The sequence below is a fragment of the Pseudochaenichthys georgianus genome, unplaced genomic scaffold (assembly GCF_902827115.2).
Source record: "Pseudochaenichthys georgianus unplaced genomic scaffold, fPseGeo1.2 scaffold_405_arrow_ctg1, whole genome shotgun sequence".
NCBI lineage: Eukaryota > Metazoa > Chordata > Actinopteri > Perciformes > Channichthyidae > Pseudochaenichthys > Pseudochaenichthys georgianus.
Window position 1 is genome coordinate 15426 of NW_027262970.1, and position 26973 is coordinate 42398.

The 26973-nt window shown below is 43.0% G+C and overlaps 1 protein-coding gene across 2 annotated transcripts; it reads right to left on the minus strand.

Moving 5' to 3' along the window:
• Window positions 1-237: 237 nt before the first annotated feature.
• sdc4 (syndecan 4) lies at window positions 238-25415 on the minus strand. Of its 2 annotated transcripts, none has more exons than XM_034078276.2 (5): window positions 25238-25415; window positions 3544-3790; window positions 3254-3297; window positions 2057-2246; window positions 238-929 (listed from the first exon to the last, which is right to left on the minus strand). In XM_034078276.2, the coding sequence occupies exons 1-5, from the start codon at window positions 25289-25291 to the stop codon at window positions 778-780; spliced, it is 687 nt and encodes a 228-aa protein (XP_033934167.1). In that variant the 5' UTR covers window positions 25292-25415; the 3' UTR covers window positions 238-777. The 2 variants fall into 2 exon arrangements, with proteins under 2 accessions (XP_033934167.1, XP_033934165.1); XM_034078274.2 differs by having other exon boundaries at window positions 3544-3793.
• Between the last annotated feature and the right edge of the window lie 1558 nt (window positions 25416-26973).

Consider the following 26973-nt stretch of genomic DNA (forward strand, 5'->3'; position numbering starts at 1 on the left):
GCCAGACAGATGGGATTTTCCCAACATGAGGCAATACTAAACATGCCAGAAGGTTTAAATAGAAAAATAAAGACTATTTTTTAGGTTGTTTTAAAGATCTAAAAACACAACAGCAAGTCTGTCTCTCCTCTCGCTGTAATTGGAGGTTAAAAAAAACATTATTGGATGACATAAATTAAACTACATAGTGATGTACATCTTCTTTAAAAAAAAAAAAGGAATTTGAACGACATGAGCTCAATTCTTTCCCATCATGACGGGATCTTTAATAGAAAACAAAAAATACATTTCTGAAATCTCTCTGCATTACAAGGGGTTCTTTAAAAATAAAAATTTCACAAAAAAAAAGAATCACATGCTACAGTAATACGTGAGACGCTGCAGTCCAGGAAGAGTCATAACGGAGAAGGGGGGAAATAAATAACCGGACTGTTAATGTGTACCGTACGGAAACAGAGAATCATTGCACAGTTTTAGTGTTTTAACGGGAAGAAGGGAGGGTTTGGAGGACGTGTTACCTCCTGACATGAGGACAAAATCATAAAAAACGAGTGAAATGAAATGATCACCGTGTACCGCGGCTCAAATCGTCCAATCCTGTCGCTCCTTTTTCTCCGGGACGAGAGGACCAAAACAAAGCCTCTGATTGGTTAAGAGAGCAGCACCAATATTAGCTAACGTCAGGGAGGAGGAGTCAGTCAATCGATTGAGTTTTCGGGGCTTCTCTCCTGATTCGAGGCACTGTGTGTGTGTGTGTGTGTGTGTGGAGGTCAGGGTTTATGCGTAGATCTCTGTGGTCGGGGCTTTCTTGTAGATGGGTTTCTTCCCCAGTTCGTAGCTGCCCTCGTCCTTCTTTTTCATGCGGTAGATGAGGAGGAGGATGAGGAGGACGGCGAGCATCAGACCAACGGCACCGCCCGCAATCAAAGCTGCAAGAGAAGAAGAAGAAAGACGTTAGAGGAAGAAGAAGAATGCAAAATCTTAAGAATGATTAGGGTAAAATATATAATGACCGATTTTGCAATTCTGATACGATTAATTTTCATTTGAAATAGATCTTTGAGCAAGACAAACGTTAAATATTAATATAGGTAAAGAATCAGCTGACAGAGAATACCAATCATTGCATCCCTGCTATTTCTTTCATTTGATTTTACCCAACTATATCCTTAATTTAGTGCAGATTGGACTCCAAATATTAAGTTAAGTGCATTAGCAATTCCTACAAGCTGAGGAAATGATATCATGGTTTGTTTTCTGGAAGAATTCCTCTCTTCTTGATACAGTAGTTATTTTAATCATGGATGTAAATATAGAACAGGAAAACACATTTTCAAGGTCTTTTGAGAAAGGCTGTTGAAGATGTGTCTTTTTTTTAGCCTCAACAACAGCCCGTTTGGTTTGAGACGTCGTCAAAAACACAAAATACTTTCACTACAAACGGCCACCTGTCCTGATAGTGTGACCTTTGTAATATATCTTTGTTAGTATTCCCACTGCTCTTTTCCTCACTGAAATCAACACCCGATCGGGAATCCTACAAGCCGAGGAAATGATCGGTTTTTCCTTGAAGAACTCACAATGAAGGCAAAAGAAGGACAGAGGTGGTTGGACACATGAGAAATAAAGTCTGTGAAATCCAGTAAAGAAAACATTAATTGTAGAGATTCATTCGTGCAAACGCAACCAAAAATGTCATTATTTTTATTCTGAATATTATATTTTCTCTCCGATTTAAGATAAGATGGACTTTTATTAATCCCTCGTGGGGAAATTGTTTCTCTGCATTTGACCCATCCTAGTGTTAGGAGCAGTGTGCTGCCATTTTGAACGGCGCCCGGGGAGCAGTGTCCACAATCTTAGGATCAAACGAGATCCAAAAGCTGCACAAATATTCCCTTTCATTTGTTTTTACGTTGTCGTCAAGTCAAAACTCTTTTTTTTAGCCTCAACAGTCCGTTTGGTTTTGAGATGTCGTCAAAAACACAAAATACTTTCACGACAAACCTCCACGATATCCATCTGTCTGCGAGTGTGTTCCTGAGTGAGTACTGACCTGCGAGGACCTCGGTCTTGTTGAAGATGCTGTCCTCGCTGGCGTGGGCCATCAGGACGTTGGACGGTAACTCCTCTTCGGTCTGGGCCTTGTTTCCCAGCAGCAGGATCTCGTTAGTGTCCCGCAAGATGTCCACCTCGTTGACCGTCGGCCGCTCCACCTCGGGGATCTTGTTGTCGTTCACACCGGGCTGAAAGATGCAGAGAAAGGATTACAAAAAATACAAAAACAAACGAGCTCCAGGAGCAACACACGGCTTTTAAAATCGTCCGTAATATTTTGATTTCATTTCAATTTGCTCCGTTCATAGATGAGACCAAGACCTACGTCACTACCGGGCGAAAATGACGGCCCCGCCCACTTTTGGAAAACAACGCAGTCATTTGAACGGTGGTCGATACAAATTCTGACGTTTTTGCCAATCCGATCAGAAATGTAAGCAAACCGTGGATGTGTGGATCTGCAAAGAGCCGGTTACGACGGTCAGACGGGCAAACAGTTACATTCAATCATTTCAAATCGACGATCGGGCTCGATATATGGTTACATTAAAAATCAGTAGGCGAGGCCGTAATTTCGCCAGCTGTTACTCTCATGAGCGAGGCGGAAAATAATAGTTTTAAAAGAAGTAATTTTTTTCCTCAGATTTGGACTTTTTTCTCTCAAAATGTTGACTTTACCCACTTGACAGATAACGGAAAGAAACAAAACAATAACATCACATGTACAAGGAAAAGGAAAAGTGCCGGAAAATATCATAACAAAGGCAGAATTACAAGTACCGTACTTTTCGGACTATAAGCCGCGACTTTTCCCCCCCCCCCCCCATTTTCTTTGTACAGCTAACGGCCACTAGGGAACCTCCTAGATCTATGGATTTCACAGGTAAAATTAACCACCTTTAACTCTATGGGCTCTATGACTGGGCCGCGCCCGCCACCTTTAAGCGGCGGGCTCCAGCAGGAAAAGCTGGAGGCCAGAAAAGAGTGAGACAGGTCGCGCGCCAAAGTAAAAGTGGAACCGAGAGACAGAACGAGAGCAAGACAGACGGACAGTTTAGCTGCTGCGGCTCATATGCAGGTGCGCTTTCTAGTCCGAAAAGTACGGTATATGGAATAATCCATATCAGAAATGGAATTCAATCGAGCATTTTACATTTTTAGCTGAAATAAATGGCCGAATATTGAAATGTCTCACCTTAACTGACGGCTCGGACTCTCTTCCGGGTGTGGCTGCTGTTGCTGTGGAGAGAAAGCAGATCATTTCATTAACATCACTTGTTTAACGGCTAACTAAAGACCCACTGTTTTCATTTTGATTATAATATACTTTAGCTCAGTCCTTATTTTATATTGAAGTACTTTGTTTATAGAAAAATTTTTACAAGTTCACAAAGTTTGATTGATATAAAGAAGAAAGGCTCAAAGACAATCAAAAAAATCGTACAATAGTTTAAATGGATAGTAAAAGTATTTGAAGAGACTCACCTCCGTCACCAGACCCGGAGAACTCATACTCGTCTTCGTTCTCTTCTACCTCGTCTTCATCATCGTAATATTCATCATCATAATCAACATTTTCGCCATCGTTGACGCCATATTCCTCATCATCGTCGTTGTTGTCCGTGAATCCGAAGTCTGATCCGTTGGGCGAATCTCCCGAAGACTCGGTGTGTGTCGACATGGCCGCCGTCTGCGTTGTCTTCATGGGCATCCAGGTCTCCGTCTCCCTCACCTGCTGGCAGAACACCGTCACTACACCATCCCATAATATCACATATACCATCCCATCATATCGTATATATACACGTGGTGGGAAGTAGTGGAGTACAAATACTTTGTTAAAGTACATTGTTCTGGCATCAGTACTTTACTCCACTACTTATTTTTCTGACGACTTTTTACTTCTCACATGTTGAACTCAAATACCTGTACTTTCTACTTCTTACATGTTGAACCCAAATACCTGTACTTTCTACTTCTCACATGTTGAACACAAATACCTGTACTTTCTACTTCTTACATGTTGAACTCAAATACCTGTACTTTCTACTTCTTACATGTTGAACTCAAATACCTGTACTTTCTACTTCTCACATGTTGAACACAAATACCTGTACTTTCTACTTCTCACATGTTGAACACAAATACCTGTACTTTCTACTTCTCACATGTTGAACACAAATACCTGTACTTTCTACTTCTTACATGTTGAACCCAAATACCTGTACTTTCTACTTCTTACATGTTGAACCCAAATACCTGTACTTTCTACTTCTTACATGTTGAACTCAAATACCTGTACTTTCTACTTCTCACATGTTGAACTCAAATACCTGTACTTTCTACTTCTTACATGTTGAACCCAAATACCTGTACTTTCTACTTCTTACATGTTGAACCCAAATACCTGTACTTTCTACTTCTTACATGTTGAACTCAAATACCTGTACTTTCTACTTCTCACATGTTGAACTCAAATACCTGTACTTTCTACTTCTTACATGTTGAACTCAAATACCTGTACTTTCTACTTCTCACATGTTGAACACAAATACCTGTACTTTCTACTTCTTACATGTTGAACACAAATACCTGACAAATACAAAATAGTTCTGTTTTTATTTTGCTCTTAAGTATGCACCACAAAGTCAAATTCCTCGTACGTGTCAACCAACCTGGTGATAAACCGGATTCTGATTACAGTAAAATGACTTTAAAAACAGTTATTATTACATATATTTCACTTACTCCCCACGAGGACACACATTCAGTAAAGACGGTTTGCAGTTGATGAAACGAGCAGTTATTTGCAGCTTTAAGTGAATAAAGGGATTTCCTGCTCTAATCACTGAAGATTAACACATCAGCCCTCTCATCACATCAGCACACTTCATTTCATTGCCCATTTGCTCAGTAAGTAATGGGATTAAAACACACACACACACACACACACACACACACACCCATCAGCCTAATTGTCATTGCAACACACACACTGAATCAGCATAAAGGCTTCTCTGAAGAGGAAAAACGAGGCGAGAAAATCGGGTTTTCAGGTCTTTCCTCCCACCCTAAAAGTTACGTCACATGACAAACAGAATTTCCACCAATCGGCTTCCGGTGTTTTCTAAGTACTCCATGCTTTCAACAATTAGAAAACACCAGGAGAAAGGGACCAGACTGACACAGAAATGAATCCGATGAATCTCATTGTGGTTTCTGAACCCTCGATGGTCCTGAGAGATGTTGTAATCCCATCAGGCAGGAAATCAAACCAGCGGCAGATTAATTATTGATCACCTCGAGAACATCATGGCATCAGTTCTTTAGAAGTTAGTTAGACGGTTTACAGCTAATTTAATCTGAAAACTACTTTTATAGGCTTCGATGTCGAGTCTTTATTTAATGTGAAAATGCATTTAAAAAATATAAACCGGAGAAAATCTTGATATTTTAAAGTGAATATCTTTGAGTTTTCAACTGACAAGACATTTAAAGATATAAGCTGATAAAACAGACGACTCGGTGACCAGAACAATGATTATCCAGGGGTTTCTCTGCACTGGGTAACATGAGACACACACACTTTTGTTGACGTCAGGAGTTCTCCTCATAATGACTTCCATCTGAGTGTGGCTTCATTGTGAGTGTTAGCTTGTGGTTCTGTGTGTGTGTGTGTTCTCAAATACTTGGCATAGTAACGGTGTGTGTTTGAAGGTAATCCCTTTTAAAAAGTGGCCTGTTTGAGGGGGAGGAGGGGGAGGGGGGGGGGGGCTCCATTGTGACCGCTTAAAGGCTTCAAACAAGGGCGGCCATTTTCCTGTGATCCCTCCGAGCAACAAGGTGACGACGTCTCCTTTGATTCTAAATCCCCCTCTCTCCCTCTCCCCCTCTCCCCCTCTCTCTCTCTGCTTCATCATCGGTTCTGTGCAGCCTTGTGAGCGTGACTCATAAACACAGACACATCGAGAGGAGTTGAACGTCTTCGACTCCCAGCCCAGAGGAGCCGATCTTCTCTTTTAAATTGAAGTTATTTAAATAAAAAGCGGACCGTTTTATTGAATGAAACTGGGAATGTTTACTTTGGAAAGGCTTCATTTATTACATCTCTTAACTCTAGGGCTGCTCGATTATGGCAACAATCATAATCTCGATTATTTGGGTCGATAATTGATATCACGATTATTAAAAACGATGATCCATTTACCTTGAAATCAATTTATTGGAGAAAAACATTTGACAGTGTGTTTTTAACAGTCGATTCCCCTGAACTTTAACTCAACTGAAAAACCAATACAAAAATAATAATAAAAAATAATAGTTTTATTTCGATTACGTTGTTTTCGTAATCGTTGCAAGCCATAATCGCGATTAGTTGAGCAGCCCTAGTTAACTCTGTCCTTCACCACAGCTGCAACCTCGCCATTTAAAAAGCTTTGTTACATTCATGTTGTTTCTTTTAAAGCCGACTGTTGACTTATAGTTAGCCCTTTCTATTGTTTACTTGTTGTTGTTCATTATAGCCACCATTTCAGTGTTTCCATATCTAGTAAGTTCAGTCTTTTTAAAACTAATAACTAACTTTTTTTAATTAGTTGAACTTTGTTCAGAATGTTTCCCCGGTGACTTTGGGAGTTACCCCCTGCTGTTCAGGACTGCACGGTTACTGATCACTGCTCCATTATGTCCTCATTTCAACCCCATACATGGACTGTGTGTGTGTGTGTGCCTTTGTGAGTGTGTGTGCCTGTGTGTGTGTGTGTGCCTTTGTGAGTGTGTGTGCCTTTGTGTGTGTGTGTGTGTGTGTGTGTGTGTGAGTGTGTGTGCCTTTGTGTGTGTAATCCTAAGCCTTAAAATGGTGGCCAGTGGCTCTTCATTTCCTCGCTGCCTGCTGAGTCACTTTATATGCAGGTGATAGTATGGATCGAGTCGGGCTCAATCACGTCTGCCAGCGTGAGTCACATCCAGTCAACACGATACTGTTTAACTGAGGAAGGTTTCACTCCAAGTATTATCTTATGGTTTAAGAAGCTTAAGACATATTTTCTGTTTCCATAATGGCTAAAAACAACATTTTGTCATGGATATTTATAATTCTCACTAGTTGACCTTTTCTTTAAAGTGTATGCAACCAAACTACGACGAAGAGTGTTTTACTCCACATATAATGCGTTTCATTTCACTTTGTTTCACACGTCTGTAGTTGGTTATTTCTCATTTGAAGAACATTGTAATTTGGTTTTAATTAAAAGGCAAATCAGGTTTTCAGTTAAAGAAAATGTTCTTATTTTGATATTGTTGAAAGGTTTATTCTCAATTCTCCATGGCGAATTGTATCCGTGTCTGAAAATAGACTTCATTTCACTGCCAAAACATTTTCTGTTCAGCCGAAGAACTATTTGCGCTTTTGACTTCCAGCCAGGCTTTGACTGATAAGCGAAGAGCAACGGTCTAATACCAGGAACAGGCCATATGTCCGTGCTCGTTAGTGTCCTTCAGGGTCAATAAACCCTCCCTGTTGGCTGTCCTCAACCTTGAAACCCGCCTCCGGTAAAGTGTGGACATTCATTCACGCCCCAGAAAAAAGAGAATCAAACTAAACTCCAGCGTTTGTGTTTCTGGAGCAGGGCGAGCGGGACCTGTCCCAGCAGGTCGATTCATCGAGGCCGGAAGAAAAGGATCAAAACACGAAGCATTTCTCTTATGATTTACGGTCTTTCCGACAGCCTCCCAGGAAGCAGAGCCCGGACGGGATTCAGGCCAACGGTCTGCGGGACAAAAACAAGCTCACCTGTTCCCAGATCCAGGAATGTGTTCAGGAACAACACGGAGGAACAGGAAGTATCTGCGTCACCGAACCCGGGTGACTAACGAGGGATGGAGGGATGTGCGTCTCCATTACTTCTTAAAAAGGTCACCAATTGTGCAAAATCCTCTTCTTCATGTCTCTTCCACATCAACATGTGTCCCCTCTTCTCCATGTCTCTTCCACATCAACATGTGTCCCCTCTTCTTCATGTCTCTTCTACATCAACATGTGTCCCCTCTTCTTCATGTCTCTTCTACATCAACATGTGTCCCCTCTGCTTCATGTCTCTTCCACATCAACATGTGTCCCCTCTTCTCCAATGTCTCTTCACATCAACATGTGTCCCCCTCTTCTCCATGTCTCTTCTACATCAACATGTGTCCCCTCTTCTTCATGTGCTCTTCCACATCAACATGTTCCCCTCTTCTTCATGTCTCTTCTACATCAACATGTGTCCCCTCTTCTTCATGTCTCTTCTACATCAACATGTGTCCCCTCTTCTTCATGTCTCTTCTACATCAACATGTGTCCCCTCTGCTTCATGTCTCTTCTACATCAACATGTGTCCCCTCTTCTTCATGTCTCTTCTACATCAACATGTGTCCCCTCTTCTTCATGTCTCTTCTACATCACATGTGTCCCCTCTTCTTCATGTCTCTTCTACATCAACATGGTCCCCTCTTCTTCATGTCTCTTCTACATCAACATGTGTCCCCTCTTCTTCATGTCTCTTCTACATCAACATGTGTCCCCTCTTCTCCATGTCTCTTCTACATCAACATGTGTCCCCTCTTCTTCATGTCTCTTTCCACATCAACATGTGTCCCCTCTTCTCCATGTCTCTTCCACATCAACATGTGTCCCCTCTTCTCCATGTCTCTTCTACATCAACATGTGTCCCCTCTTCTTCATGTCTCTTCTACATCAACATGTGTCCCCTCTTCTCCATGTCTCTTCCACATCAACATGTGTCCCCTCTTCTTCAGTCTCTTCTACATCAACATGTGTCCCCTCTTCTTCATGTCTCTTCTACATCAACATGTGTCCCCTCTTCTTCATGTCTCTTCCACATCAACATGTGTCCCCTCTTCTTCATGTCTCTTCCACATCAACATGTGTCCCCTCTTCTCATCTCTCTTCCTACATCAACATGTGTCCCCTCTTCTTCATGTCTCTTCCTACATCACCATGTGTCCCCTCTTCTTCATGTCTCTTCTACATCAACAGTGTCCCCTCTTCTTCATGTCTCTTCCACATCAACATGTGTCCCCTCTTCTTCATGTCTCTTCTACATCAACATGTGTCCCCTCTTCTTCATGTCTCTTCCACATCAACATGTGTCCCCTCTTCTTCATGTCTCTTCCACATCAACATGTGTCCCCTCTTCTCCATGTCTCTTCTACATCAACATGTGTCCCCTCTTCCTCATGTCTCTTCTACATCAACATGTGTCCCCTCTTCTTCATGTCTCTTCCACATCAACATGTGTCCCCTCTTCTCCATGTCTCTTCTACATCAACATGTGTCCCCTCTTCTTCATGTCTCTTCCACATCAACATGTGTCCCCTCTTCTCCATGTCTCTTCTACATCAACATGTGTCCCCTCTTCCTCATGTCTCTTCTACATCAACATGTGTCCCCTCTTCTTCATGTCTCTTCCACATCAACATGTGTCCCCTCTTCTCCATGTCTCTTCTACATCAACATGTGTCCCCTCTTCTTCATGTCTCTTCCACATCAACATGTGTCCCCTCTTCTCCATGTCTCTTCTACATCAACATGTGTCCCCTCTTCTTCATGTCTCTCCTCTTCTCCACGTCTCTTCCACATCAACATGTGTCCCCTCTTCTCCACGTCTCTTCCACATCAACATGTGTCCCCTCTTCTCCACGTCTCTTCTACATCAACATGTGTCCCCTCTGCTTCACGTCTCTTCTACATCAACATGTGTCCCCTCTTCTCCATGTCTCTTCTACATCAACACGTGTCCCCTCTTCTTCATGTCTCTTCTACATCAACACGTGTCCCCTCTTCTTCATGTCTCTTCTACATCAACATGTGTCCCCTCTTCTTCATGTCTCTTCTACATCAACTACCCCCCCCTCCTTATTTTCATCTAAAGTAACAGACAGAGAATGAGCACTTTGGAAACAGGGCTGAAACAGAGGGGATTATGGGTAATGCTGCAATGATCCGTTTGGTGTTTCAGCCAATCAGAGACAGGCTCTGGATATATTGATGACACACAGAATGATATCCTAAAAGCTCAAACGATTAGCATCTCGAGGAAGTCCTTCAGGGTTTGAAATAAAGCGAGGGAAATATCTTGCTCGACCGCATTATGTGTCGGACACATTTAAAAATCAACATGTTGTCCTCCCATCATATGTTCTGCTAACGTGCAGCTCGTCAGCCGGACGTGGGCTCCAGCCAAACCAAATGGATTTAATGGAGAGCATTGGGAACTAATATTTCCGCTTGCGGTCGTGACGCACGCCATGTTGAGCGCTTCACTCGAGTATTGAACCGCGGCGACAATGGACTTCAGCCTCTGTGACCAAAGCATGAAGGCCCCAGTCAGGACAAGCTTTGGCATCAATCTCCGTTCCCTTTGTTTTAGAAAGGAAAGCCTCTTAATTACAGCCCATTCGGCCTCGCCGTGTCCAACCCCTCACAGGGCCGCAGGCTGACGACACACACGAGCCTTATCCAACCGTTAGATAAGCGTGAAGGCTCGGCAGAGGAATGAAAGCTTTCGAGAGTGCATTAAAACTCCTAACTTACAAAGAGCATTGTTTAGGGCAGCACCATTTGGAAAGTGATTAACAATATTATCCTTTTCATCGATCTGCACCAACCAGATGTAAAGGATTACAGGTCTATCTCGGCAGCTTCATAATTCAATCAAAATGGTATTTATACACAGATTACATTTATATCGCGCCTTTCAAGGGACCCAAGGCTGTGAACAAACAAGGAGGGCAAATAATAAAGTACAAATTAAATAAATAGCAGGGGCCTGTGATGGGTTAGGGCTCAAAGGCCGTGGTGAACAGGTGAGTAGAGATGTCCCGATCCGATCACGTGATCGGCTCCGATCCCCGATCACGTGATTTTCAAAAAAATCGGGGATCGGGATTTTTTTTTTTTTTTTATAAAATATTTTTTTATAATTTAATGTTACAAAACAAAAATGACCATGTCCACGTCTTAAAGTCATCCTGAGGACTTAGTTTTAGTTTAAAATTACACAACATCATGTATGTGTTGCTTCCTTTGGGCTTGTTTTCATAGACCTGGTTGCTTATTCCTCTGAAAGCAACAGAGTGGGCGCAGTGTCTAATAGCAGCAGCAAGCTAACGAGAGGCTACGTTCAGCTGGTGACTCGGGAGTCGGACAGAGAACATGTCAGGAGTTTGGAAGTATTATGAAATTGAAAGCGAAGGCAGTGTAACAGCCAGATGCAATGTTTGCAAGGCAGAGGTTCCGCGTGGTGGAAAGAACAGAGCTACGTTCAACACGACCAATCTAACACGCTACCTGAGAAACAAACAACAACAACACGACGAGTACACAGCGGCCACTCGGGTAACGGCACTGAAGCAACCGACACTTTCAGAGACTTCTAAAAGGAAAGAGAAACGGCCCCAGAACAGTGACAAGGCCAAACAAATAACTAGATAGCTGAATTCATCGCGTTGGATGACCAGCCGTTATCGGTTACCTTTTTTTTCTCTTAATGCATTGCATAAAGATCGGATCGGGAAAAATCGGTATCGGCAGATTGTCAAAATCAAATGATCGGAAGCAAAAAAAAGGTGATCGGGACATCCCTACAGGTGAGCTTTCAGTATCGACTTGAAGATGTCCAAGCCTTCAACATATCGTGCATCCTGCGAGTCACAATGAAAGGTCTAGTAATGGTGCAGCCCTGCGGCACACTTAACCCCCGAGTCGAGCCTCTTGTCCCGTCCTGGGCTTGTTTATCCACCCTGGAGGTCCCAAACTCTCCAGTCCCCCCCTATTCCCTGAAAAGAAAGTCCTTCAAGACAGCCGCCACCCAGCCTTCAGACCCCGTCCCTCGCATTGACACCAAACAATGCCTCTGGACTCCTCGAGAGCATATCAATGACCGAGGGTAACCGGGGGTAACCCCAGCAGCCTCCCCTTCATTAAACCGGGGAAACAATCCCTCCATCTGCCGGCACGCTGAGAGGCATCTGCTCCATTCACACGGAGGAGAGGAGGAGGAGGAGAGGAGGAGAGGAGGAGAGGAGGAGGCACCGAGTGCGAAAAGGACAGAAAATAAACACCAGCTCGCAGGAATGCGCTTCCTTATTCTTTGTGGCGTCTCCTGAGCTTTTTATTTTATTTAAGAAAAGACAATTGTTGTTTTCCCAGCTGAGATATTCAACCGACATGTTTGGCTCGAAACTAAACTGAAATTAGAACGTTACCTGAAACAAAAGTACACACACACACACACACACACACACACACACACACACACACACACACACACAACACACACACACCACACACACACACACACACCACACACACACACACCACACACACACACACAAGCACACACACACACACACACACACACACACACCACACACACACCACACACACACACACACACACACACACACAACACACACACACACACACACACACACACACCACACACACACCACACACACACACACACCACACACACACACCACACACACACCTGTGTATATCATTTGGACCTTCACACCCTCCCTCTCGACTGTTATACTATTCAAAGGGCCTCGTAATAAGGAGTGATACATTACGGCTGAAAACGACCGTTGCCTTTTTCCACTGGAGGCCTCATTTGTCCGCTGATAAACACCTACGACATGCTGCATGCTGGTCTTTACAGGAACGCAAACACACACACACACACACACACTCACTCCGAGAGTCCAGCTCTAGATTCCTTCTACCTACGCCCGGTCTATCTATAGCAGCATCTCCACCTACCAACACCGTGTGAGACTCTACGCCGACGACACACGCCTTTATCTTCACCACGTACAGATGGAGAGGCCGTGGGATGTAGTTTTAATTCAGGTTGCTACAAACATCTGTCATTATCAATTCATCTGGGGATTACTTTCCATAAGAATAGTTTCCTTTTTTGTTGTATAAAAAGTACTTGGGTTAAAGCATCAATACTAATACACCGAAAGTAAAAGTACTAACTGATGTAGCATCTTCCATTTCCTCCTCCTACTACATCGGATTGACCGTATACCGTTTGCTAAACCATAATGTATAGGTCGATTAACATACGGTGTAGAATACATGTAGTGGAGTCAGAGTACATCATGTGGTGGGGTAAAAGTATGAAGTGGCATAATCCATTGAAGTACAAGTACCTCAAATGTTACTTGCAGTAAATGTTGGTCACATTCCAACTGCACATAATAAGTACACAACTACTACGTGATAAACTTGTTGAGTCAATCAGGGCCGGTGGATCGTTATCAGCAGGACAAATACGCCTCTGTCCAGCGAGTCATTCGGCTGCGTTCAGCCCCGACGATGACCTGCACCACTGGCTTTCCTCCCGTCTGTTGGAGATAAGGCCGTGCAGAGCACACACGGTCGATTCAGTCCACAATGATCAGCCCAATTACATTTCGATGAGCTCCTCCTGGGGGAACGCTCCCAGTCTTATCGTAGCGCCCTTTATTGGTCACTTCCTCCCACCGATGAGTCGACCGGACGATTCCCCGCCACCCAAGACCGATGGGCAAATAACCAGAAAGCCTGGAGTGAGTCGAACTCTTACAGATGCCTCTCTAATGTCTTCCCGTTTTCTCGTGTTTGATGTCAGTCCCTCGGGCGGGCATCTCGCTGCCTCGCATCAAAAGACGGTACAGCCCAATAGACTACATGTAAGCTACTGAGGAGTTATTATCAGCCGGGAGATCGGCTGGAGGCGGCAGGAAGTAATAAGAGAACGGCAGCAAAACAGGAAATATCCCTCCGAGACAAATCAACTCAGTGTCTAATAAAAGTCTGCAAGTCATGCGTGAGTTGTTTTGGACACATGAGGATGTCTATTCATTCATATCAGTCACAAAGACTCTGATTCATCTTAACGTGGAGACGATCAACTTGACTTTGTATCCGTTGTAATTGTGGATCAGTCTAATCTCTGGGTCGTAATGATGTTACCAACCTTACAACGTGGCTTGATTTAGATCATAAAGGGCCGGATGAAACGGGAGCAAGTCGTAGTTATTTCACAACTGCTCAAGACAAAAGAAATGTTCTCCGGACATCGACTACCGGATGACGAAGAGATTCCTTCATCATGTCGGGGGTTAATCTTCAGCAATTATCGATGCATGAGCTCAACAACAACTCTCGTTATGAATCACAGCCTAAACGGGTTTATTTCTGGTACGGATTAACCGGTTGAGGCAGTCGAGGTACTTTGAGCCGTCACCACATACGCATTGGACGCCACAAAGAAACCAACCACACACCATTTAAACTATCGATGGACATTGCTCAAGTCATTTTGAAGCAAAAAGATAAGCGAGGCCGACATTCAAAAGGGAGCGAGGGTCTGTTCTCTGAAAGCGCACTAAAAATACTTGATGTTATTCGTTCACCTCGCGCATGGCTGGTTTCATGCCATGTGTTTCAGCTTTGAAGAGCGCGACGCTAGCTGGGCTAACCACATCTGAGAGAGATGCTCATCATAGTGTGATGCAGAATGTCCAACATGTCCTTTAAGTCTGCAAAAAATCCATCTCATATTATTCTGAAATGGACCAATCTGCACAACGACTACTTTCACTGTCTTTCACTATATTTAGATGAGAATACTTTCTACTTTCACTTGAGGAACATTTTGAATGAGGACTTTTACTGAAACAGAGTATTCCTACATTCTGGTACTTCTACTTTCACTTGAGGAACATTTTGAATGCAGTACTTTTACTGAAACAGAGTATTCCTACACTCTGGTACTTCTACTTTCACTCAAGTACAATATCTGAGTACTTCTACTTTTACTCAAGTACAAGATCTGAGTACTTCTACTTTACTCAAGTACAAGATCTGAGTACTTCTACTTTTACTCAAGTACAAGATCTGAGTACTTCTACTTTTACTAAAGTACAAGATCTGAGTACTTCTACTTTTACTCAAGTACAAGATCTGAGTACGTCTACTCAAGTACTAGATCTGAGTACTTCTACTCAAGTACTATATCTGAGTACTTCTACTTTGATTCAAGTACTAGATCTGAGTACTTCTACTTTCACTCAAGTACTAGATCCGAGTACTTCTACTTTCACTCAAGTACTAGATCTGAGTACTTCTACTTTGATTCAAGTACTAGATCTGAGTACTTCTACTTTTACTCAAGTACTAGATCTGAGTACTTCTACTTTCACTCAAGTACAAGATCTGAGTACTTCTACTTTTACTCAAGTACTAGATCCGAGTACTTCTACTTTTACTCAAGTACTAGATCCGAGTACTTCTACTTTCACTCAAGTACAAGATCTGAGTACTTCTACTTTCACTCAAGTACAAGATCTGAGTACTTCTACTTCTACTCAAGTACTAGATCTGAGTACTTCTACTTCTACTCAAGTACTAGATCTGAGTACTTCTACTTTTACTCAAGTACTAGATCCGAGTACTTCTACTTTCACTCAAGTACAAGATCTGAGTACTTCTACTTTAACTCAAGTACATCGCCCACCTCTGCACGTGTGTTGCAACGAGCCTTGTATGAGGCGTGGCTCCCGATGCATTACAGGTCCTAAACTGCTGATATTTTTAAACTGCTTCATTTTGGTGAATCCACACATCAGCAACTTTCTCCATCTCGTTGTTAAAGGAGAGTTTATTCCCAGTTCATTGAACGTAATGGCACGGTGCGGTGTCATTAGAAAGAGCACAACTGAACCTGCGCCATGAAACTGGCATCGTGCGTTCATCACTTCGACCCAAATGGGTTTGAGAAGCCCTGTTTCACGCATAAGAAAAACCTGATGCCAATTTCTCATGGTTTTATCTTAATAACTTGGTCACACACACACACACACACACACACACACACACACACACACACACACACACACACACACACACACACACACACACACACACACACACACACACACACACACACACACACACACACACACACACACACACACACACACACACACACACACACACACACACACACACACACACACACACACACACACACACACACACACACACACACACACACACACACACACACACACACACACACACACACACACACACACACCACACACACACACACACACACACACACACAAGGATGTGTGAATAAGGGGAAGCCCTCACAGAAAGAAAAGTGCTGTGGTGTGTGTATGAGCTGTGGTGTGTGTGTGAGCTGTGGTGTGTGTATTGCGGTGAGACACATTCACAGAGAACAGAAACAATAAGTATTTTCCGCAGAAGAGCTGCAAAAACCCCCACAATAAACATCTTGAGAATAAATGCTCCATTTCCAGTAAAAACCGTATGCTTCTAGAAGGCCTCTACTCGGGACGCTCCGATCGCAGATACCGATCGAGTGGGCGGGGCCTAAATTCTCTCTCCCCCTCTCTCTCTCCCTCCCTCTCTCTCTCTCTCCCCCCTCTCTCTCTCTCTCTCCCTCTCCCTCCCTCTCTCTCTCTCTCTCTCCCTCCCTCCCTCCCAGCCCTAGGGTGGAACAATGTTGTATTATTATATTTGATGCCCCCCTCCCTCCAAAGTCAGATACATCTGCTGTGCTTGGGGGGGGGGGGGGGGGAATAAACCGCTAAGTGCACGAGCGTCCTGCTTCAGGCCTGGAACAACCATCTGTCAGAGTCTGACGGGGCATCATGGGACACGACATCAAACGGCCCCCCTGCAGGCGCGACATCTCCCAGAGGAAACGCAGCCAGGCTCATATTGCATGTTCTGCCGTGGCCTCTGTATGTTTTTACTCCTCCACCACCAAACCACAAAGGCTTCTCTTTTCAAGAATGGGGGAGGTGGCTCCGCAGAAGAACCGCCGCATTAAGAGCCATGTTTCCCAGGCTGTCGGAGTAGATCGGAAGGTGGTGTAGTTCACCTGTAGCCCCGAAACAGCTGGTCAATATATTGGACTGAAAAGATGTTGTCGTGGGGATTAATAAAAGTCCATCTTATCTTAGTGATGACGATGTTCTTAATTGGCAAATGTCGGGTTGTACTCCACACAGAAACACTGGTTTCCCAGGGAGTGTCGAGTAAAGGAGAGTTTAGTCGTGTCGCTTAACCTCAAAGCGAATACAAATCTGACCACGTTCGATCAATCGATATAACTGGAAACTAATTGATTGATTGTTATTTTTCAATTGTTCCAGCTTCTCAAAATGACAGGATTTCTTGACGTGATATTTGCTAGCAACTTGAAGCACTCCAGCAGGGTCACATGACTTCACGCCACCACCGCTAAAGGCAGCTAATGTTGGGCTCTGAACAGTCGTCTCATTAAGACACGTGTCAATCCACCAGTGGGGTATTATTTACCGATGTATTTTATGTCGTGGCACAACATGTTCAAATCTCTTCAGCTTGTGTTAACCACAGACATCATTTCAGGCTAACAAGCAAACACACATTCAGAGAACCATTAACTTCAATTCTCATCTTGATCAGATTAATAGAAAATATGAGTTAGTTGCCGTCACTTATAGGCTATTTATTTTAAAACAAAAAGTGGATCCAGCACACAAAGGGTTACAGAGGGGGGGTTATGGTCGACTTCGGCCCTTAATGTATTCATATAGTTCCCGTTAGGCCCTTAATGTATCCATATAGTTCCCGTTAGGCCCTTAATGTATCCATATAGTTCCCGTTAGGCCCTTAATGTATTCATATAGTTCCCGTTAGGCCCTTAATGTATCCATATAGTTCCCGTTAGGCCCTTAATGTATCCATATAGTTCCCGTAAGGCCCTTAATGTATCCATATAGTTCCCGTAAGGCCCTTAATGTATCCATATAGTTCCCGTTAGGCCCTTAATGTATCCATATAGTTCCCGTTAGGCCCTTAATGTATTCATATAGTTCCCGTAAGGCCCTTAATGTATCCATATAGTTCCCGTTAGGCCCTTAATGTATCCATATAGTTCCCGTTAGGCCCTTAATGTATCCATATAGTTCCCGTTAGGCCCTTAATGTATCCATATAGTTCCCGTTAGGCCCTTAATGTATCCATATAGTTCCCGTTAGGCCCTTAATGTATCCATATAGTTCCCGTTAGGCCCTTAATGTATCCATATAGTTCCCGTTAGGCCCTTAATGTATCCATATAGTTCCCGTAAGGCCCTTAATGTATCCATATAGTTCCCGTTAGGCCCTTAATGTATTCATATAGTTCCTGTAAGGCCCTTAATGTATCCATATAGTTCCCGTTAGGCCCTTAATGTATCCATATAGTTCCCGTTAGGCCCTTAATGTATCCATATAGTTCCCGTTAGGCCCTTAATGTATCCATATAGTTCCCGTTAGGCCCTTAATGTATCCATATAGTTCCCGTTAGGCCCTTAATGTATTCATATAGTTCCCGTTAGGCCCTTAATGTGTTCATATAGTTCCCGTTAGGCCCTTAATGTATTCATATAGTTCCCGTTAGGCCCTTAATGTATCCATATAGTTCCCGTTAGGCCCTTAATGTATCCATATAGTTCCCGTTAGGCCCTTAATGTGTTCATATAGTTCCCGTTAGGCCCTTAATGTGTTCATATAGTTCCCGTTAGGCCCTTAATGTATTCATATAGTTCCCGTTAGGCCCTTAATGTATCCATATAGTTCCCGTTAGGCCCTTAATGTATCCATATAGTTCCCGTTAGGCCCTTAATGTGTTCATATAGTTCCCGTTAGGCCCTTAATGTGTTCATATAGTTCCCGTTAGGCCCTTAATGTATCCATATAGTTCCCGTAAGGCCCTTAATGTATCCATATAGTTCCCGTTAGGCCCTTAATGTATTCATATAGTTCCCGTAAGGCCCTTAATGTATCCATATAGTTCCCGTTAGGCCCTTAATGTATCCATATAGTTCCCGTTAGGCCCTTAATGTATTCATATAGTTCCCGTAAGGCCCTTAATGTATTCATATAGTTCCCGTAAGGCCCTTAATGTATTCATATAGTTCCCGTTAGGCCCTTAATGTATTCATATAGTTCCCGTTACAAGGGCCAGAATATGTAGTGGGTGAAATGGAGGGGGAATCCGGTTGTCCACAGCGCTGCATCGAAGGCAGTGAGGACAGAACCCTCCCCTACCCTACATTCCTCCACCCAAAGGGATTTCATAGACCAGCGGACAGCAATGCAGCAACCATCATTACATCCCAACGATACTATTCATCATGCTGCCTCCTCCCCTGCACTCTTTTCACCACACGGGCTTTCGGTGCAGCCCAGCACGCAAAAGAGACACACAAAAAAACCTTGGCTCATTATCGTGCAAATGATTCGTGGCCTCAATGCAAAACCAGTGACATTCCAACAAGACATAACAAATGGACTCTGCCCCACGGCTCCAAAGCCAACAAGCTGAGGTTTGGAGGAGCAACGTGGATTAACTCGGGGCGAAGAGGATTCTTTTTAACCCCGCAGAGTTGCCAGTAAGCACATTTGGCAACTTACGGGGATTTGACCCTGGAGATGTGCGTCAAAGTACGAGTACTCAGCCTCCTTTATTTGAGACCAGCACCTTCTTATCTGTAACCTTCACCTAAAACTTGCTTATGAAGGACTCGTGTGCTCCGTGCACGGGCAGAAAACGCTGAGGCCATTGGAAAAAAAGCAAAGCAAGAAGAACAGGGTTCGTGTGCCCGGTTTATCTTGGACAAACTGATAAGGCCTCAGCGCCACCACACATGACTAACAGACATCTGAATGGTGGACCCAAAAGGATTTGTTCTACCTCGGGCTGCACAAGGCTTTGCTAAAGGAAGCAATAACTTCCCAGGATTAGACAAGTCTCCTTGGCATCCACTTGATCTAACTCCATTGGTATAAACATTCCAATCATGCCTGTGGCTCTTAGACAAACTAGCATTCAGAGCACGGTCTTTTGTCAGGTAGCAGAACATTGTTATCGATTAGCTGGGAGCGCCAAGCCCACATACCAATAATGACCTCAGTGGGAAGAGAAGAAGAAAGGGCTGGGAGGAGGGAGGGAAGGATTGTCATAGCTCAGAGGCTAAGTATCCATCAAAGGAAAGCTGCCGAAGCAGGAATGACAATAGATCAGAGAAGCAGAGACTGGGAACAGACGGGAAGACTAAAAAAGGCAAAATCTAGAGAGTAAAAAAGCCGTAATAGAAACACATCTTGGTGGGAAAGCTGTAGGTTCTCCACACTAGAGTCCCTGATGAAAAGACCCCAGGGCCCTATTGAGAACCCTCCAAGTGTGCAGAATCCCCAAGAGGGCCGGTCAAGGTCACCAAAGGTCACATTCCAGGGAGGAAATCAAGAAAGAAGAAGAGGGGGGGGGACGAGATGAGGCGGCAGAAGCTACAAGGCTCTGAGGAATGTGGCAGCTTGTTAAAGACGAGGAGGATCCGACCAACTGTGAGCGATTCGTTGGGAAGTGCCCGACGTTCCTCAATCCGGGATTATTGTCCCAAGAGTTTGTGGTTTAACATGTGGCAAGTTTCAAGGTGTTAACGTATGTCACAGTGAAGCATGTTGAACTCTGGAGGAAGAATAAACAACGTATATAAAAAAGGGACGACTTCTTTTTAGCATCAGAAAACAATGGGATTTCTCCATGCGAGTTTGGATTTTAGCAGAAAATAATCTCTGTGTCAAACAAAAGTGTATGATACTATGATTTCTTTAAGTAAAGAGCTAATGTTGGGCTATAAAGGAACTACGGCACGGTCACATGACTTCACGTCACCAGCGCTAAGCTAAAGGAGGCTAATGTCGGGCGATATAGGAACTACAGCACGGTCACATGACTTCACGTCACCAGCGCTAAGCTAAAGGAGGCTAATGTCGGGCTATAAAGGAACTACAGCACGGTCACATGACTTCACGTCACCACCGCTAAGCTAAAGGAGGCTAATGTTGGGCTATAAAGGAACTACAGCACGGTCACATGACTTCACATCACCACCGCTAAGCTAAAGGAGGCTAATGTTGGGCTATAAAAGAACTACAGCACGGTCACATGACTTCACGCCACCACCGCTAAGCTAAAGGAGGCTAATGTTGGGCTATAAAAGAACTACAGCACGGTCACATGACTTCACATCACCACCGCTAAGCTAAAGGAGGCTAATGTTGGGCTATAAAGGAACTACGGCACGGTCACATGACTTCACGTCACCAGCGCTAAGCTAAAGGAGGCTAATGTCGGGTGATAAAGGAACTACAGCACGGTCACATGACTTCACGTCACCAGCGCTAAGCTAAAGGAGGCTAATGTCGGGCTATAAAGGAACTACAGCACGGTCACATGACTTCACGTCACCACCGCTAAGCTAAAGGAGGCTAATGTTGGGCTATAAAGGAACTACAGCACGGTCACATGACTTCACGTCACCACCGCTAAGCTAAAGGAGGCTAATGTTGGGCTATAAAAGAACTACAGCACGGTCACATGACTTCACGTCACCACCGCTAAGCTAAAGGAGGCTAATGTTGGGCTATAAAAGAACTACAGCACGGTCACATGACTTCACATCACCACCGCTAAGCTAAAGGAGGCTAATGTTGGGCTATAAAGGAACTACAGCACGGTCACATGACTTCACATCACCACCGCTAAGCTAAAGGAGGCTAATGTTGGGCTATAAAGGAACTACAGCACGGTCACATGACTTCACGTCACCAGCGCTAAGCTAAAGGTGGCTAATGTTGGGCTATAAAAGAACTACAGCACGGTCACATGACTTCACGCCACCAGCGCTAAGCTAAAGGTGGCTAATGTTGGGCTATAAAAGAACTACAGCACGGTCACATGACTTCACCAGCGCTAAGCTAAAGGAGGCTAATGTTGGGCTATAAAGGAACTACAGCACGGTCACATGACTTCACGTCACCACCGCTAAGCTAAAGGTGGCTAATGTTGGGCTATAAAGGAACTACAGCACGGTCACATGACTTCACGTCACCACCGCTAAGCTAAAGGTGGCTAATGTTGGGCTATAAAAGAACTACAGCACGGTCACATGACTTCACCAGCGCTAAGCTAAAGGTGGCTAATGTTGGGCTATAAAGGAACTAGAGCACGGTCACATGACTTCACGTCACCACCGCTAAGCTAAAGGCGGCTAACGGTGAGCCTGATGACATTTAGTCGTCTCATTTAGACACTTGTTAGCAATGAAACTGTTTTTTTAATTCACCAGTGGGGCATTTACTGACGTATTTTATGCCGTAGAATAAAAATCTCTTCAGCTTGTGTTAACCACAGACCTTATTTCAGGATAACCAAAAACATGTTGTTCCTCCAAACTGGAAGGGCTAAATGCTATGCTAATACATTTCCAGGCTTTGTGACGCATTCCTGCAGCCCTCTAGTTCAGGCATGCACTCCAGGACTGGTAAAGTCAGTGTTTTGTTGCCCTTTAACACCATTTGTACTGACCAACTGGGCTGACATGGGGGGGGGGGGTCTGAGTGGGTGGGTGGCAGAGCCTGCTTCAGTTAGCACTCCAGTACACACAAACTAAATCACAAGTAACGAAAAAAATAAACGTTGGTTACTTGTGATACTTTGGATTCTATCTTTCTGTATTTACTCACAGAAAGATAGATGCTAAATTCCCAAAATAAGACCAAAGTCATACTGTGGTCTTTACTTTTCTGCCAACACCATTACCAGATTCTCACGTGTTCCAACTATGCTCAAAACAAATCACGAAAAGCTAAATAATCTCGATGGGGACAATTATTTTAATGCATAACCAATACATTTCCAACTGTATTTGGAGTGTTTCTTCACTGAATTAATCAACTTTAATGCAGGCCTAAATATGATCCCAGGTTTCCGTTGGATAGACCACTTCCTGTTTCCATCTACACTGCATGAAAGCTAACCGAATCCAAACACTGTCACGTGATGGCATGCATTAGGCCGGATACATCCGACTAATCCATTTAATAACCACCTTATCCCACCCCCCACACGTTACTCGAAGCACACCACCGGCACATGACATTTTACTTTTCTCCTTTCGTAAAAGAGTTAATGATGAAACTGGGTGACGGTAAAGTAAACGTGTCAATAATATACAGGACAACAAAGGGAAACCAGACGTGGCGCTGTGTTGAACAGCCCATAGAAACAGATCAGAAAGAGGGGAATTACGGGACGGGACTCTTTCGGTGACGTTAGCCACCTCCAGCTCAGTGACGCTCACATTCCTCCAGGAAGCCTTTCTCTCCACAACACAGCAAGGCGCCGCTTGCCTTCTCTGCAGAGTCTGAGGAGGGGTCATTTCCACCGACAACACGTCATGACGTAACACACGGTGGACTATGAGTGTTCACACATTCTTTAGGCTTCATATTGGAAAATGTTTTCATATGAAAAAGCCATCGGAAAGCTGATTTATTTACAGTATTTTTTCATATCGTTGTCTTGCGTGGTTTTATAGTATTTTATATTTACATTCAAAGAACCAGTTTTACAATTTAACGTATTTTTCCATGTTTTGTATTATTTTGTTATTGTATATTTGTTTAAGTATTTGTTTCTAGTTGAGTTGCACAAATGTTACAATATTTTATTTTTTCCTGGACACTTTTTAAAGTATTTTTCCAACTTCTTGTAGTATTTGTTGGACATCGCATGGTTACATACTTGAAGTAAGAAAAAAATCTCACACACACAAATATATATATATATGATGGAAAGAAACCAAGTACATTAACTCAAGTACTCAGTTAAGTACTCATCTGAGGTACTTGAAGGCCTACTTTTCCTGAGTATATTAATCATATACTACCTTATACGTTTACTCCCCTACATTTTGAAAGCCAATCTTATTTAAAGTCTTATTTACTTTATAAATTCAGATGTTGACACACAATACTTAGGATATCTTGTACTTGAGTAAAAGTACTCAGATCTTGTACTTGAGTAAAAGTACTCAGATCTTGTACTTGAGTAAAAGTAGAAGTACTCAGATCTTGTACTTGAGTAAAAGTAGAAGTACTCAGATCTTGTACTTGAGTAAAAGTAGAAGTACTCAGATATTGTACTTGACTAAAGGAAGAAGTACTCAGATATTGTACTTGAGTAAAAGTAAAAGTACTCAGATCTTGTACTTGAGTAAAAGTAGAAGTACTCAGATCTTGTACTTGAGTACAAGTACTCAGATATTATACTTGAGTAAAAGTAGAAGTACTCAGATATTGTACTTGAGTAAAAGTAGAAGTACTCAGATATTGTACTTGAGTAAAAGTAGAAGTACTCAGATCTTGTACTTGAGTAAAAGTAGAAGTACCAGAGTGTAGGAAGACTCTGTTTCAGTAAGAGTCCTCATTCAAAATGTTCCTCAAGTGAAAGTAGAAAAGTATTCTCATCTAAATATAGTGAAAGACAGTAAAAGTAGTCGTTGGTGGTGAAGGAGCAGCTAGTCTGAAGTACTTTGTAGACTGCAGGGTAGCTGGTGAAGGTGCAGCTAGTCTGAAGTACTTTGTAGACTGCAGGGTAGCTGGTGGAGGTGCAGCTAGTCTGAAGTACTTTGTAGACTGCAGGGTAGCTGGTGAAGCTGCAGCTAGTCTGAAGTACTTTGTAGACTGCAGGGTAGCTGGTGAAGGTGCAGCTAGTCTGAAGTACTTTGTAGACTGCAGGGTAGCTGGTGAAGGTGCAGCTAGTCTGAAGTACTTTGTAGACTGCAGGGTAGCTGGTGAAGGAGCAGCTAGTCTGAAGTACTTTGTAGACTGCAGGGTAGCTGGTGGAGGTGCAGCTAGTCTGAAGTACTTTGTAGACTGCAGGGTAGCTGGTGGATTCACTCCAGGTGGAACTAAAGTCTGATTTAACACTTGGTTATATTTCACATCATTCATCCACATCTGAGAAGTAACTAAAGGTATTAGATACATGTAGTGGAGTAAAAGTACACCCCTGAACTGTAGAGGAGGAGAAGTACACAGTAGCAAAACATTGAAATACTCAAGTAAAGTACATCAGACGTGTACTAGTACAGTACTTGAGTAAAAGTACTTCACACCCTGCACGTTAATCCTCAACACGGTAGTAACGTCTTTAGTAACCGTTGGAACTTTTTCCACCTTTGTCAGAAATGTTTTCAGTAAAACAACTTACCGACTCTGAGAAGACGGAGGCGGATAAAAGCAGCACGAGGGCGAGGGTCAGCATGGCTCTCCTGAGTTTAAGTAGCTTTAACGTTGTAAAAGTGATATTAAAAAGCAGCGGTGGGTTTCTCAGTATAGTCCAACGGAAGCTCTTTATCTCCTTCTTCACGCGGTGTTTCTCTCTGAGCCTCCAACGTGTGCTCGCGCTTATATATTTGGGAGAAGCAAACTCTACCCCCGGACTCTCCGCCAATCAGAGACGCGCTGCGACGTCACGCTTTCGCTACCTTCTCTCGATAATTTACGGTAAACCCCTCACAGGCCCCGCCCCTCTCTGACGCTCGGATGATGCCCGGATGAAAAGAAAAGAGAAAAAGCACCGATATTTATTTTTTCTTTTGTTTCTTTGTTGTTGTTTCAGCTCCTATCTTCCCTTTGGAGCTCGTTAATCATGAAGTTTGATGGTAGAGTCAGTCAGAGTACCTTCACCTGTCCCACATTATTACAACAGCAGGAGTTTAGTGCAGATCAGAGATGGAGAAGTACACACATCCTTTACTCAAGTAGCAGCACATATACTCGTGTTTAAAAATACTCTGGTAAAGTGTGAGAAGTAGAAAGTACAGGTATTTGAGTTCAACATGAGAGAAGTAGAAAGTACAGGTATTTGAGTTCAACATGTAAGAAGTAGAAAGTACAGGTATTTGTGTTCAACATGTAAGAAGTAGAAAGTACAGGTATTTGGGTTCAACATGTGAGAAGTAGAAAGTACAGGTATTTGTGTTCAACATGTGAGAAGTAGAAAGTACAGGTATTTGGGTTCAACATGAGAGAAGTAGAAAGTACAGGTATTTGAGTTCAACATGTGAGAAGTAGAAAGTACACGTATTTGTGTTCAACATGAGAGAAGTAGAAAGTACAGGTATTTGAGTTCAACATGTAAGAAGTAGAAAGTACAGGTATTTGGGTTCAACATGTAAGAAGTAGAAAGTACAGGTATTTGAGTTCAACATGTAAGAAGTAGAAAGTACAGGTATTTGAGTTCAACATGTAAGAAGTAGAAAGTACAGGTATTTGAGTTCAACATGTAAGAAGTAGAAAGTACAGGTATTTGGGTTCAACATGTGAGAAGTAGAAAGTACAGGTATTTGAGTTCAACATGTAAGAAGTAGAAAGTACAGGTATTTGGGTTCAACATGTGAGAAGTAGAAAGTACAGGTATTTGTGTTCAACATGTAAGAAGTAGAAAGTACAGGTATTTGGGTTCAACATGTGAGAAGTAGAAAGTACAGGTATTTGGGTTCAACATGTGAGAAGTAGAAAGTACAGGTATTTGGGTTCAACATGAGAGAAGTAGAAAGTACAGGTATTTGAGTTCAACATGTGAGAAGTAGAAAGTACACGTATTTGTGTTCAACATGAGAGAAGTAGAAAGTACAGGTATTTGGGTTCAACATGAGAGAAGTAGAAAGTACAGGTATTTGAGTTCAACATGTAAGAAGTAGAAAGTACAGGTATTTGGGTTCAACATGTAAGAAGTAGAAAGTACAAGTATTTGAGTTCAACATGTAAGAAGTAGAAAGTACAGGTATTTGGGTTCAACATGTAAGAAGTAGAAAGTACAGGTATTTGAGTTCAACATGTGAGAAGTAGAAAGTACAGGTATTTGTGTTCAACATGTGAGAAGTAGAAAGTACAGGTATTTGAGTTCAACATGTGAGAAGTAGAAAGTACAGGTATTTGAGT